General features: G+C 41.8%; 3 protein-coding genes across 3 annotated transcripts in view; 1 reads left to right on the top strand and 2 right to left on the bottom strand.

Annotated features, from left to right (window-relative positions):
- LOC134086228 (NACHT, LRR and PYD domains-containing protein 12-like) overlaps window positions 1-14,505 on the bottom strand; it is a gene marked incomplete in the record, with an annotated part of 983,201 nt that overhangs the window by 532,498 nt on the left and 436,198 nt on the right.
- On the bottom strand, window positions 428-13,903 carry LOC134089286 (microfibril-associated glycoprotein 4-like). Its single transcript, XM_062544062.1, has 7 exons — window positions 13,812-13,903; window positions 13,598-13,665; window positions 13,096-13,148; window positions 6,638-6,862; window positions 5,900-5,996; window positions 1,893-2,060; window positions 428-669 (listed from the first exon to the last, which is right to left on the bottom strand). The coding sequence occupies exons 1-7, from the start codon at window positions 13,901-13,903 to the stop codon at window positions 428-430; spliced, it is 945 nt and encodes a 314-aa protein (XP_062400046.1).
- Window positions 13,714-14,505, top strand: part of LOC134088497 (microfibril-associated glycoprotein 4-like) — a 17,203-nt gene continuing 16,411 nt past the window's right edge. The window contains exons 1-2 of the mRNA XM_062542883.1: window positions 13,714-13,796; window positions 14,386-14,455. Coding sequence (XP_062398867.1) covers window positions 13,714-13,796; window positions 14,386-14,455 — 153 coding nt within the window. The remainder of the gene's footprint in view (window positions 13,797-14,385; window positions 14,456-14,505) is intronic.

Below are 14,505 nucleotides of genomic sequence, written 5' to 3'. Positions count from 1 at the left end.
GAGAGGTGACTGTTACACTACATTCAAAAAGACCACTTTTGGCCAATCAGCATTTTCATATCAAGCAACTAGAAAATGGAACTCAATCCCACTCCATATCAGAGACTCTTCAAGTTTTAGGGGTTTTAAAAAGTCTTTGAAGACATGGCTCAAAGACAATCAAGCTTGTGATCATTGACCTTTGTTTTTCATTTAGCTTTTCTTTTACTTGTAATGTTAATTCTATTGTCTTGTCATCTGTCTGTGTTTTTATTGTGCTTGAACATCCTGCCCAGGGACTACAGGTGCAAATTAGCTATTTAGCTAACCCTGGTATAGAAGTTATTCTATGCATGGTCCCTGTCAAACAAAACCAATAAACTAAACTAAACTAAACTAATGATCTACACACTCCCGCAGTGGTGCATCACTTCTCTTTCACAGCTGGCTAAGCCAGCGGCTTAATCTTCATAGTGAAGGATTTCAGTGAGTAATGGTACTCTCTGAATGAGCGCCAATTCACACCAATAGCAAAGAGGGTAGTAGGACCGTGCGCATAAACACCATTGGGATTGGAAAAGTGGCAGTTGTTATACCAGTGTGCCCCAAGATAGGTTTGGGCACAGTTTCCAGGATGGTCCGTGTCATACGTACTAAAATGCTGCCCATTGTGGTAAGACAACGAGTCTCCTGTGAAATGAAATGAACAATGTTATTTATGCAAACAAAGCAAAACAAGAGAACACTATAATGTATTAATCCTACATTCATATGCGACACTTCCAAGTTTCGAACTACAACATACAGTATGCACTTGAGCATAGTGTAATTTTATATTTTCAGTAGAGGTCACAAAATAAACATTCAGCTGCACTAAATCCTGACAGGATAAACAGATCTTATTCATGAAGGCATTTATTTCTTTCAAAAAATGTTGTTGATGACCTATTTTGTTTTTTAAAACTTTTTTTTTTTTTATCCAAAACGACACGGATTCCCAAAAGTCAGCTTGGTAATCAAACCCACTATCAGACAGTAATCCACCACTATTGGTGGTGCAGAGTTGGGCTTGCGTCTTTAGTTCCAGTGAAAGGAACTCTGAATGCCTCAGCATTTACCCAGAGATTTTGGACAATTCAATGCTCCCAACTTTGTGGAAACAGTTTGTGGATGGTCCCTTCCTGTTCCAACATGACTGTGCACCAGTGCACAAAGCAAAGTCCATAAAGACATGGATGACAAAGTTTGGTGTGCATGAACTTGACATGCCTGCACAGAGTCCTGACCTCAAACCAATAAAATACCTTTGGGATGAATTAGAGCGGAAACTGATAGCAGTCTCCTCATCCAACATCAAAAAAAAAAAAAAAAAAATCCACAAAAGTCTACTGGGGCTACATGCCCACCAAGTTTCATGTGCCCCGGTGTTATGGGAATCGTTGACCCAAAATTCAGGAAGTAGATGATAGACTGATGCCAAAATTGAAAAGTGCTTATTTAGGAAGCCCAAGGCATTTTTGAGACAGTTGGCAACCAGTCTTATATTTAGGTGTGCTGAATTCAAATCTGCAATATGACAAGCTCTATCTGACCTCTGGTGACCTCTAGAGGTCATTGAACTTTGTGGCTGTAAGCGTCCCAGTTGAACCCAGTTTCTCAGCTTCATAAGCAATGAAATGTACTGTTCTATGACAGGAAAAAAAAGAAGAAAAAAACTTTGACAATCACTATATGACTGCTACACTAGTGGCGGTCATAATTATAGGGTTGTAAATAAGCTTGTAAAAAAGCACCTGAGTATATTTTTGACTGACCAAATTGCATACCTACTATGTTAATATCAGAGTCCTATGTAAAATACTCTGTTCATCCATTCCATGTCACCTTCAAACTCTCCACCACACAAAACTCACCAGCACCTCCGTCGGTGAAGCCACTCACAGTCAGCTTGTACCCCTCTTCCTCTGATGCCACAGAGAAGTTGGAGTACCTGGCAAAAACCCTGTTGCCCTCAAAGTCCTCCATGTCCACTTTCAGCTCGCATGTCTTACTAGTGGTGAGTTGGTGAAGCACCTGTAATCCTGGAAAAAAAAGAAAAGAAAAAAATTGATTAAGGAAATGTAGCGAATATACGGTGCAGTGATCGGGACGATCCCTATTAAAGACTGGGGGGAAATGTAGCGAATGCACTGGACTGATTTTACATGTATTACTTATATGGGTGGGACTGGCTGTTTTCTGTGTGTCTGGTTGAGCCTGCGTGTGGGTGTGTGAGGACCTCCGTTCACAGGTGCACCCAATTCCACTGATGAGCTGCGGGATTGGCAAAGCCGTGGATAAAAGGACAATGAACGCCTGCGTCGGGAGAGAGGGCTCCAGGTAGGGTTGCCAACCGTTCCGTATAATACGGAATCGTCCCGTATTTGACACCTAAAAGTCTTGTTCCGTATTGAACTAATACAGAACGCTGTTTGTTCCGTATTTTTGAGAAACTGCTCAATGCACACATACTACAATTAAAAAAATGCACACAAAAAAGCCTAAAAAACTCCCTGACGCAACGTGGAGCTTGCTGGTCTGCGAGGCATGGAGTGAGGTCCGGTGCTTCACCTAATTAGCTGCGCAATTGATCATGCAACCGCGGCCCGACAGAAAAGAAAACAAAACAAACGTGTTCTGCAATCAGGAGGAAATGCTTGCTAATTCGATGTGATTAAACATAGAGTCATACAATTAAGTGGTGGTATGAGCGTTCATTGCATGCGTTTGCACGTTTGCCCGACAGAAACTGAAACTACACAATAACGTTGTTGCCAAAGCTCCGCTTCAACCTGTTGGAAGGCTATTTCATTAATTACCGACATTTAACAACGTGGATTCTTGCCACTTCCATAGAAACAGAACAGAGACTGTAGGCTACAATAGGCTACATTGTTTAGCATTGAGTATTGTTTAGGCAAATTTGAATATAACATGGTCAAAAGATTAGTGTTTCATTTAAAGATCTCCAGATAAGTTATTTACGCCTATTATAATGTATTTATGCTGGGCCGTTTACCATAAACAAAAGTTGGTACTATGTTTCCTGGATCTTTACATTCAGGCATTCAAAGGAAATTTCATTATAAGGCATAGGCTATACGTTTTTTCTCCATTTGCCCACCAGTGTAGGCTATGATTGCATAAGGGAAACATCCCAAAACAATACCACCCATATAATTGCTGTTGTTTTCAGGAGTATTTCTCATGCAATCATGCAAAAGAAATGAACTATTGTAAATATATCTTACATTAGTAAAGCCTCTGATGTGCATATCACAAACTAGCACTTTAAGCACTTTTAGCACAGTATTGACTGCTAAGTGAAAGTGCATACAATATAGTATAATACTAATTGTGACAATGATAATCATAATGATGATTTGATGTGGGGTAGAGATACGTGTAGGTGGGCCCTATGACCCCAAAGTCTGCCATAACCGGGCCTCAAGTTTGAGGCTATTAGTGTTTCTTGACTGCTAAGTGAAAGTGCGTACAATATAGTAATTGTGACAATGATAATCATAATGATGATTTGATCCCCCCCCCCCGGTATTTTTGTTCCGTATTTTATTTTCTCAGAGTTGGCAACCCTAGCTCCAGGACGACCGACAACTCTTCCGAGACGCGGACAACAGCACAACGAGTCGACACTATTCAACGCACTCTAATCTCGTCAGTTAAGGAAAGTGTCCGAACTGTACTCTGGTGAGAGCGTGTGGGCTGAATGCGTATTCTATCCTAGAACTGATTATTCCCTTCCTCTACCCGCAGTCTCGATTGTCCGCCTCCTTCGGAGCTGCTCAGCGTGACGCCGGCCTGGAATACAAGGGTGGGATTCAAGCCGCGGCTACGGTGTATCCCCGCTGGCAACGCTCACTATTCTACAGCGATTACAGTGACTCTGGACTGGGCTGGGTCGTGAGTGGTGGACTGAAGTTCGCCTACTGACTTTACTCTCTCTTCTCTCGTTCTCTCTCTCTCGCTCCTCTGCCCCTCCGCCCCTTAGTTAGGTAGCTGTGTGTGGCTGCTCGTCTACTTCCTTAAGTCCGTGGTGTTTAGGCTACTTGCAATTGTTCTAACATAGACAACCTTACGAGTTATATACACCCTGAGCGCATTTGCACATATTTAATCACTTTGCTTGAATTGTATATTTGCACATGTCGAATTGTATTTCCCGTACTTTGGAGTGCCATCATATTTATTGAATTGCTAACTTTGCACGTAGTGAACTATTTATATATTCTTATGACCGTGTGTTTGGTTGCTGTGCTATTTGATATTTAATCACGTTATTGGAATTGCATATTTGCACATGTCGAATATCTCAAATTGCAGAGTGTTTATTTATATCTTATTGCTCAAATTGCATGTTTGCACTAGTCCAATTGTATCCTGTATTTTGGAGTGATATAGCATGGATTGGATCTTGAATTTTGCACATTGAGTGAACTATTTATACTGCTTTGATCGTGGGTTTGGTTGCTGTGCTATTTATTCTAAACATTGTTGGCTATTGTAGGACTGGTGTGGAGTGAGTCTAGCTACTTATGTGACATTGTGTTTACAGTAGGGGGCGCCAGATTACAAACCATAGTTTACCTAATTAAGGGAAAAGACTGAACGGATAGGGGCAATTGATTGGAATGTGTTGTGAATTACTTTTTATACTCTGTTAATAAACTGTTTGTATTTTATGATACTACTGTCTCCGTCTTATTGCTTGTGTGTTACAAGGGTCAAAGTATCTGTGCCCTCTTGCACAGTTACATAAACTCTGTCAATTGACCAATTCCAATCCCCTTAAAGAATAATGTTTGCAAAAAAAAAAGAATAATGTTTGCAATGTAATGGCATGGTATGGCCACGTGGTGGTGATCTGAATAGTCTAGGTTCAAATGCATGACAACCAAGAACAACAATGCAGTCGGAGGTCTGCGCTCTCTGAGTGCTTTTCTAGTTAATTAAAGCTTTCTTTGACAATTTTTCATACAGTGACAGAAAAATTGACCATAAATTACCCTGTAGTGAGATATTATTACCTGGTTTATTATAGTCCAAAACCCGAAAAATCCCCCTAAAGACCCTCCTTGCACGGCACACAATTATGTGTGGCCCAATTAGACGACAGTTGTTTTTGAATCAGTAGATGTTCCTCTCTCCAGCAACAGTAAAACCACCCACCAAAAGCCACTGCGAATATGAGATAATGCCTCTTAAAAATGACTGAAATTTAGATGCTTTCTGTGGTGCAGATAACCCCCTTGTGCACCTGTTGGTCTTTAAAACTATGCTACCTAGGCTCTATGAAAATATAAAGCTAATGTTCATATCTTAGGATCTTCAGGGTAGCCATTGCAATTTCAGTCATTAATTGTAGGGTTTTTGAGGGTCTCTTTTTTTAAAGTATATTTTTTGGGCTTTTATGCCTTTAATGATAGGACAGTAGAGAGAGACAGGAAGTGAGTGGGAGAGAGCGTTGGGGTGGGATCCGGAAAGGACCATGGGGCAGGAATCGAACCCGGGTCGCTGGTGTGCGGTGCAGGTGCCCCAGCCAGTCGCGCCACGGCTGGGCCTTTTTGAGGGTCTCTGAGAGGGATCCCAGAACTCCTTAACAAAAACAAGCTGGAGGGTTTTAATTATATGGCTGTTCATAGTTCCACATACTTATTACACATACAAAGTATGAGACCATTTGCTGACCCCAATCGTCCGACCTCTGCCTGGTTTTCTCATGCAATGACTCTTAAGAATGATTAAGAATGAGCTGTGACCGAAGTTCATGTGTTAATCAAGGCAGGTGAGCGAATACTTTTGCCAATATAGTTTGTAACACTGCAGGCGTGACCTACACCTTTGGCCTGCTGTAGGATCTTACCCAGCCAGTATTCACCGGAGACATTCCCAAACCCTTCCTTATACTGGTTCCAGGACCTGTAGAAGGTCACGGAACCATCCATTCTCCTCTGAAACACCTGCAAACAGATGAAATCTCAGGCAAGGGACAAGAATTAAAAGCTATGAACCTAGCAACCTAAAATGTTAACTTCTGCAAAGTGTCCTCGCCTGTCTATTAGTTGGGTGGTACATATGGTTGGTTGGTTTACATGTTGATAACATGATTTGTTTTGTGAGCAGGATTATGCTATACTGTCCATGGAATTAGCTGGAAACAAGCAGATCTAACTGGGATGCCTACTACATGCTTACATTTTCTTCTTACAATTGCCTACATGCTTCATACTCAACTCTGCTGCTCATCCCACAAGCGCATGTTCATTACAAATGAGGCACCATCTGAAAGGGAGCTAAAACAGGCTGATCAATGGTACAAGATTTATTGCCAGCCAAAAAGCATTGTTACCATCGAAAAACTAATTTTCTTACTGAGCTGTTTTCACCAGGGTTCGAGTAGCATTCATTTCTAATTACACCACAAATAGCATACATTGACATTTGTAAGGGTATTTATAGAACACATTGCTGTGTGCACTGGGGTTTGAATAGCATTCACTTCTAATTGCAACATGGTATGAATATCATACACTGCTAATTGTATCAGGGGTGCAAATACCTTTATCCAAATAGACAAACAAACAAATAAATACAAACTCACAGTCCATCCTCCCTCACCCTCCTCGTTTTGAGAGCCCATGTCACAGTAAACTCTAACGGCAGAGTGATTTCCGTCAGGGTAGATTGTGTAAACCCCACTGACCACCCCACTAGCATACAGGTCTGCACAGTCAGTAGGATAATGGAGGCCCGCCAGGGAGACCAGGAGAAGGAGCAGAAGAAGTACAAGGCAGCCGGAGAGGTACAATAGTACAACACACTGAATCTGCACGGAAAAAGGACACAAGAATGATTGCATTTTCACCTAAATAAATAATAATACAAAAATAAAGTACATATAATTTAATTTGGACTATTTGAAATATTATAATCCATAATATTTCATTCATTTATATTCATATTTGTGTGTTTTCGTATAATACATATTTGACAATAATACAATGATACACTGAACAAAATTATAAACATAACACAAATCTGTTTAAATCTGTGCTAGTGAGTACTCAATTTTTGACTCGTGCGACTATTTTGGGGATCAGGCCGAGTTCTGGCTCAATCGTGCGTCTCACGTCGTGTAGTACTGTATACATGGGGTAACCAGAAGCGATAACATCTCATGACCGCCTACCGATCGATTGGGTGAAAATCAAACCTGTTTGAAATCCTGGTCCAAATCCTATCATTGATTTGTGGACTATATATATCATTGAAAAATCAGAAAAGTAATCAAAAAGTAATTAGTTATGTTACTCACATAAAGTAATTCAAATAGTTACACTACTATTACATTTTAAACAGGGTAATTTGTAACTGTAACACATTACATTTCTAAAGTAACCTTTCCAACACTGCACCTGGCACAAATTGTCAGGGCAATGCGTTTTTCTTTGTTGAGCATTGTCATTCTCAGGAGAGCATCTGTGAGCATCCGGGCATCTCCCACTTCCGGCTTCTTCTTCCTCATCCTTTTCACGTTGCAGTTCCGGATACAACAGTCTGACGAGTTGTGTATGCACGTACCGTGTGAGCAGTCAGATGACATCCGAGCTTTGGATCGTGTGGTGTGAGAACAGGAATCGCGAGCTGCGTGCTGTTCAACCCTGCGATTCACTCATACAGTATGAGCGATTGAAAAAATCACACAGTGTCTGCCCAGATTTAGGCTGGCCACAATCAAACGCCACTTTCAATTTTGTTCAGTGTATATACTGTATATTTTCACTATATTGACACATGTATTGGGTCACCTACCTTGACTCACATGAACTTCAGTGACATCCCATTCTTCACTCAAAGGGTTTAATATGACGTTAGTATGACGTCACCCCTTGCAGCTATAACAGATTCAACTCTTCTTGGACAGCTCTCTTAATAAGGAGTGTGTTGGCAATGGGAATTATTGACCATTCTTCCAGAAGCACATTTGTGAGGTTACACATCGATGTTGGACGAGGAGACTGGCTCTCAGTCTCTGTGGTAAATCATCCCAAAGGTGTTCTATTGGGTTAAGGTCAGGACTCTGTGCAGGCCAGTCAAGTTCATGCACACCAAACTATGTCATCCATGTCTTTTTGTGGATGGTCACTTCCTGTTCCAGCATGACTGTGTACCAGTGCACAAAGCAAGACATGGATGACAGAGTTTGGTGTGGATGAACTTAAATGGCCTACACAAATCTCATAAACACACTACTAAACCTTGTGGAAAGCTTTCCTAGAAGAGTTGAAGCTGTTATAGCTGGAAAGGGTGGACCAACGTCATATAACCCTATTAAAAATGGGATGTCACTTATGTTCATATGTGTGTCAAGGCAAGTGACCCAATACTTTTGGCAATATAGTGTGTGTGTGTGTGTGTGTGTGTGTGTGTGTGTGTGTGTGTGTATACTGTATACTGTATATAGGCATTATGTGATTTTGAAGTCCTACCTTCATTTTCTGCAACCAATGGCATCCAATTCTGACCAATGACAATCTAGAATCATTTAACAGAGAATGTTTTTGGTGGAAATGATTTCACTCCTCTGCTGACACACACATACAAGTGTGCACATACAGTACAGAAGCCGATACGGCATAATTAACTGTGGTAAAAGTAAATCAGTGAAGTCCCAAACTCCTTTACACAGGACGTGTTAAAGCAAACTTACCCGATTGACTTGCTCTCAGAACTTGTCTGTGGTAAATGCTGCAGGGAAATCACGGCTGTTTCCTCTTTCATAAGGAAGTCTCATACTGTCATAATGTCAGCCGAACTTGCTAAACCTGTCCAGTGCTAAGTAAGTGGGTAAGCTCAGCTAAACAACAGACCTTCGCTGTGGAATATTTTTGCTCTTGAGATTCACACAAATGTAGGTGATGTGATGTCATTTTCTCTTTTTGTATTTTTTTAATTGAATGAAAAGGATCAACAGTTAGCCGAACCATTGAACCATGAACTATTTAACCAGCAGCTCAAGAATATTGTCAAGCTTCAAGTTTGCTAGCTGAGGAGAAGAGTGTCGGGAGAAGGGGGGGAAGAAGACGGAGCGGAATTAGCAATGAAACGAGCATGCACTTCTTCTTCCTCCTTGTATGAGCATGCGCTAAACAAACGGAATAAACTTTGAATCGGAAAAAAGGTTTACATGATCAAGAAAGGAGTTAAAGAGACCCTATGCAACTTTTTCATAGTCATAAAATCGCTCAGAAATCGTTGTTTCGTAAAATATACACTCTAAAGCTGTAGGGGAAGCTCTGCAGATAAATATGCAAGCGTAAAACAAGCGAAAACGGAAAGTGAAAGCGAAACCGGCGATGAAATCGCCAATCCTGCATAAGGTTGGTATTTGGTTGTTAGGGCGGACATGATGGATCCAACAGCTTTTTTGTCAAAGATGTTTACCAATGCAGCCAGCTGGTTAACCTTTTGTGTGATTTTTTTCAAAATCATTCAAAAGCTCTTTAAGTCATTCCACGGATTTCTAAAGTAGTCTCAGGCCCTGTTCACACATATAAGGGTATCTTGAAGAGTTTTTTCCCTTCGTTTCTGCCTTTCGTTTATGCACAAACGGCGATTTCACTATTTGATTGTTTTCTATAAACTCAGGCAAAAGTGGATATCTAATTAAACTCTTGTTTTGTGTACATGTGAACTGAGGAAAACAGAGTTTTAGGCAATCAACGCGCCAAAAGTGCCTTTCTACTGTAGGCAGCCAACGTCACAGTATGTGTTGCATCTGCACAAAAACTTCGACCAATGTTTACATTTTCATTTGGCTATGGTGATCATAGACGCATTCAGAGTAGCAGTTGCAAAATGTTGGTGCCAACCCTTTTCGGGTTCTTTCTGCTTTTGCAAATACAATTGAAACGAAACCGAGGAAGTGATTCGCGTATACACGGTTTAGTGTCAACGAAAACTTTTCCTAACTGACAAGTGTTCACAATGTTATTTTTGAAAATAGCGGGAAGGAAATATTTGTTTATCAAAATACCCGTGCATGTGTGAACGTAGCCTAACATTACCCACTTACAACTTGTTCCACACTTTGGGCTTTGGCTTCATCAGATCACTGTAGAGTGGACGGTAGCTCGCAGAGCTCGTTGTGCACCTGGATTCATCTATCATGCTAACGTGGCGCTAAAGCCTACCTTACATTGCCAGACTTTGCAAAGATTTGGAAAAGATTTTTGAAAGACTACAGTCTCAGACCCTCTCACATCTAGACAATTCATTGAGTTTTTAGTCACAGACTAGTCACAGGCCAGTCTCAGATTAGGATTTTGCAAAGACTGTGGTCACTATTTACAAGACTGCTGCTAGATTCCTTCAAATTATTTCCATCGTGCACTAGGCTATACGTCATCATCAACAGGAACTCACATGATAGGCTACTCATATCAAAGTAATTTTTTTCGCGTTTCTGCAGCATTGTTTGATAGTGTGACATCACTAACAGATATAGAGTTGTTCTGTCACGTAGAATAGCCGACTAATAAATTATAAGAAATGAAATAACAAATAATCATAGGCTACAGCTGTAGCCTATTTTGCCCCTTCCGTTTTCGTGTTCGTCGACCGAGGTCACTATTGGTTTTTAATGTTCACGTCACTATTTGCATGAGCCACGACTGAAAAGACTTACGATAATATCAAACATGTTTGATATTGTCGTAACGGCAAAACTAGAAAAAGACTGACTCCGACGGACTTAAAACCGCTAAGATTGGCACCTTACACTAAACGATTTAGATGACGGGAACGCGCCGAGATTCTAGTACAACTGGCAAGATTTCCGCCCGATTTTGGAAAAGTAGTCGGCGACTGTTAAAACAGACCAAAATCGTGCAATGTAAGCCAGCCTTAACGTGAATTACTGTGACTCCAGTTACCTCAAACCGTGATGTGCTTACGCCAAAAGACTGTGCAAAGTCATAAACAAATGTTAACAGGGACTGTACGGAGCTGAAGTATGTAACACAACTTGTCCTCTGAGCTTTCTGGTTAACGTTTCTAACGAGTGAACGCGTGTGAATCAACAAAGGCAAACCTTGCTCCATCATGTAACATGTATTAGCACATATGGTTAACGAACAAGCATCATTGCTAAACAGTGCCTGCTGCAGTGTTACTTCAAGTCATAGCAACATCACGTAAAGCCTACCTTACACGGGCAAGATTTGGGAAAGATTCTTGAAAGACTGTAGTCTTTTGAGTAAAGTTTGAATGAGGGGCATTAGTGAAAAGACTACAATCTTTGAAGAATCTTTCCCAAATCTTATCAGTGTAAGGTAGGCTTAAAGCATGGTCATAGTCATCAACCTGAATAAATACAGTGTAAGATTCAGCAAGGTTTATTGCAAAATCACAATTCCACACTTCACATTGCCTAGGCAATTCAGACACAGCAATTTCACCCCTTCCATGTGTAGCAGGCCTCTCTGGAAGGTGGCTCTTAATTGTATCCACCTGTGGCATGACGAGAGTTAATGAGCACTGCACTCCCGGATAGGCCTATATAGGAAGAGACTGGTAGAGTGCAAGTTGCCGGTCGCTGGGAGCAGGCCACATTGTGGGAGAATGGAGCGTTTGGAAGGTACTTATACTGGTAATTGTGTAATATTTGAATGTATATGGTCTTTGAAGATTAAGTATTTGTTAACATCTTGTCTTGTTTGCCATTAGATCACAGCTGACTGGCATCACAGCAGCATGACCTCTGTTTCCCCCTACTTAGTTTTGTGTCGTTAGTCAGTTAGCTAATTGTATTTACAGCCATCATTGTTGTGTTTTATTTTGGTTTATGTATTAATTTACTAGTCTGCCCTTTCCCACTCGTCACTGGTCTACTCGACCAGTGTTCTTGAAGCAGCCCGTTCAGCACGTCTCCTGTTGTGAGACAAGGGCTGCTTAGTTACATTCCCCTCTTTATTTCAACTCTTCCCCTGGTTTAAATTTAGTTTTCTTTTGTATTTTTTGTTTATTTCTCCGGTCCCTTGGCTGTGACTTGCTCCTCCAGCTACACTCCTACCAGAGCTCCACCTTAGTGTGCCCTTAGTGGCCAGTGTGGGTTTGAACATCTCACGTGTGTGTGTGTGTGTGTGACTGACAGGCACTCCTGATGTTTGCAGTGTAATGATATGCCTCTTTATGTTTGCTGTGTGACCAACACCTGTGTGACAGTAACTTTTGTGTGACAACTGTTACCTTTTAGTGGAGCGATGTGGTTGAGGCAGTTACAGCTACCCCCCTGTCTTTGTCCCTCCCTCCTGGAGCATTTGAAAATAAATAAAGTATGTATTTATTGAGTAATTCAGCCTCCTCTTATCCATTCATTTGGGTCACCTGCTCTCTACGAAGTTCCACCTTGCTACACATGGTCTCTTATTTTACCCTGTGCGCTCATTGACAACCTTTTTTCCCATCGTTTATTCTTTCAATTCAAGCTTTACTGTGCCTTCAATTCATAATTTTATAACTGAAAGACCAAAACCTAAGGCTTCGTCAACATGTGTTAGGCTAACTGTGACCATTTTCACCTTTGAGACAAAACACAAAACAATTGTCTAAGCAAACGCGAAACTTTTAACTATTAATGTAAAGAAGTCAAGGACACCAGTTAAGTCCAAAAAAAAAAAACATGACCGGCCAACAGTGCTCGCAACGTAAGTCAAATATTTAAAACTTTTCCAAAAATCACACTAGCGGCCAAGAGCAGCAGTTAAAAAGGCACAGGACAGACCAACATTGCATGCAAAAAAAAATATGTCAAACACTTCAAACAATCTCAAACACATAGTCATGACAAAAAAAACCAACAAAAAAAAAAACACCCCTCATCAGTCAAAATTCTTGGACTGGACCAACAATTGCTCCAACACATGAGTCCGGGGCAGTCCCCTGATCGCTTGGCTCGGTCTCTTTTGCGGCACCGCAGACTTCTCTGCCTGCTTCCCAAAACCGCACAATCAGACCCTTTTCGTTCACGGTCATGTTCAACTCAGACAGTGACCTCACCTGGTCCTCCAAAGCTTGTCCGCCGTGAGCGCTGCAGGTGAGGTGAGTTGTCCCTGTCGTAATTGAACACTGAGGAATTTGTCAGGGTCGTGGTGCGCTCCTCCCCGTATCCCCCGTTCACAACCAGAACCCTCCAGAATATGAAACGGTGTAGGAGGGGAGATCGTAGGGGTGGCAGCGGTGAGTGGGAGACCTGGGGGCAACGTTTTCCTGACTTGCGTGGCACCTCAGCTTGGTGACAATAGTCTTATATATACAGCTCTGCCCCGGTCATGTGCTTAGGCTGGCTCGCTCTCCTGCATCTGAATTAACTTGTGCCTCGTGCATAAATAAACGTCCATGTGGGTGGAGTTCGGGTAGAAAGGGTTGGACTGTTTGAGTAGTGTATTTTTAAAATCTGCCGGTCGTTTTGCAAATTCCATACCCAACCTTTAAGTCACTGACTGCTGGTGCTTCATTGACAATTTCTTGCCTGCGAATGGAGAGGCAACGTTTTCCTGACTTGCGTGGCACCTCAGCTTGGTGACAATTTGCATGCCCGTCACAGGTCCGTTCACGGTCAGACGGGCCCTGGAGGACACAGACGTCAGTGACACGGGCTGCCCACCTCTATGATCGATGGGCGTGACCACCGTGGATGGAGTGGTTGTCAAGACGGTTCCATCCCCCTACTTCCTGGTGGACAAAGTGTCGATACAATCGTATCGAAGCGATACGATCTGGCCATGATCTGACCGGTGACAGTGCGTGGAGGTAGCCGACCACGGTCTCGCCCTTCTGTCTTCATCTGCTTCGCCGGGCTGGCCATTTTCCGATGGGTGACGACCACTGCGCGATACGACTTCAAGTTTGCCTGCTTCTTCTCTGCCCAAACCACAGTTTAATTATAAAACTATTTGAATATTGTTTGCACATCAAATGTAATATTAATAGAAATGGTACTCTGAACTGCTTGCAAATTGAACAACGAGCAATATATTTCAGTTGCCGTGGTTACTCCAGTCTAAAGGCTTGGCCCCCTCATTGCTGCTTGCAATGCAACTTGCAAATGCAACCTCATTTTCCTCATGATCTATCTCTTTGATGATGTTGCCTATCCTATCCACCATTCTCGGTCATATGCACAAATTATGCATTTACCAGGTATCATATCCAATAATGTCAGGTGAGATGATGGATGAGAGGGCTCTTGTTGCATATCCTGCATTATCTTTGAACCAGTGTAAACATTAACTGTGAACTCAGGTACTCCTGACTCTCCCCTGATTTCTATATGTTTTGGGGCATCAGGGATGAAACAGTGGTTCCCCCGAATACCTGGAACCTGTGTTTGGTGACTGAGCCCTACGGTGGCCCTGAGGTGCAAAACACAACAACAAATAGAAATCACATCTGCAAATCAAAAAAAAA

The sequence above is a fragment of the Sardina pilchardus genome, chromosome 1 (genome assembly GCF_963854185.1).
Source record: "Sardina pilchardus chromosome 1, fSarPil1.1, whole genome shotgun sequence".
Taxonomy (NCBI): domain Eukaryota; kingdom Metazoa; phylum Chordata; class Actinopteri; order Clupeiformes; family Clupeidae; genus Sardina; species Sardina pilchardus.
Note: the sequence above shows the minus strand (reverse complement) of the source record. Positions and strands in the feature narration are given on the sequence as shown.

Coding starts and splice junctions, on each gene's coding strand:
- LOC134089286 (XM_062544062.1), bottom strand. CDS start 13,903: ATGGCCAGCCCGGCGAAGCAGATGAAGACAGAAGGGCGAGACCGTGGT. Junction 6,863..13,095: donor GACAAGCTTTGGAGGACCAG/GTGAGGTCACTG, acceptor TTTTCCGTGCAG/ATTCAGTGTGTTGTACTATT. Junction 670..1,892: donor CTTCACCGACGGAGGTGCTG/GTGAGTTTTGTG, acceptor TTCATTTCACAG/GAGACTCGTTGTCTTACCAC.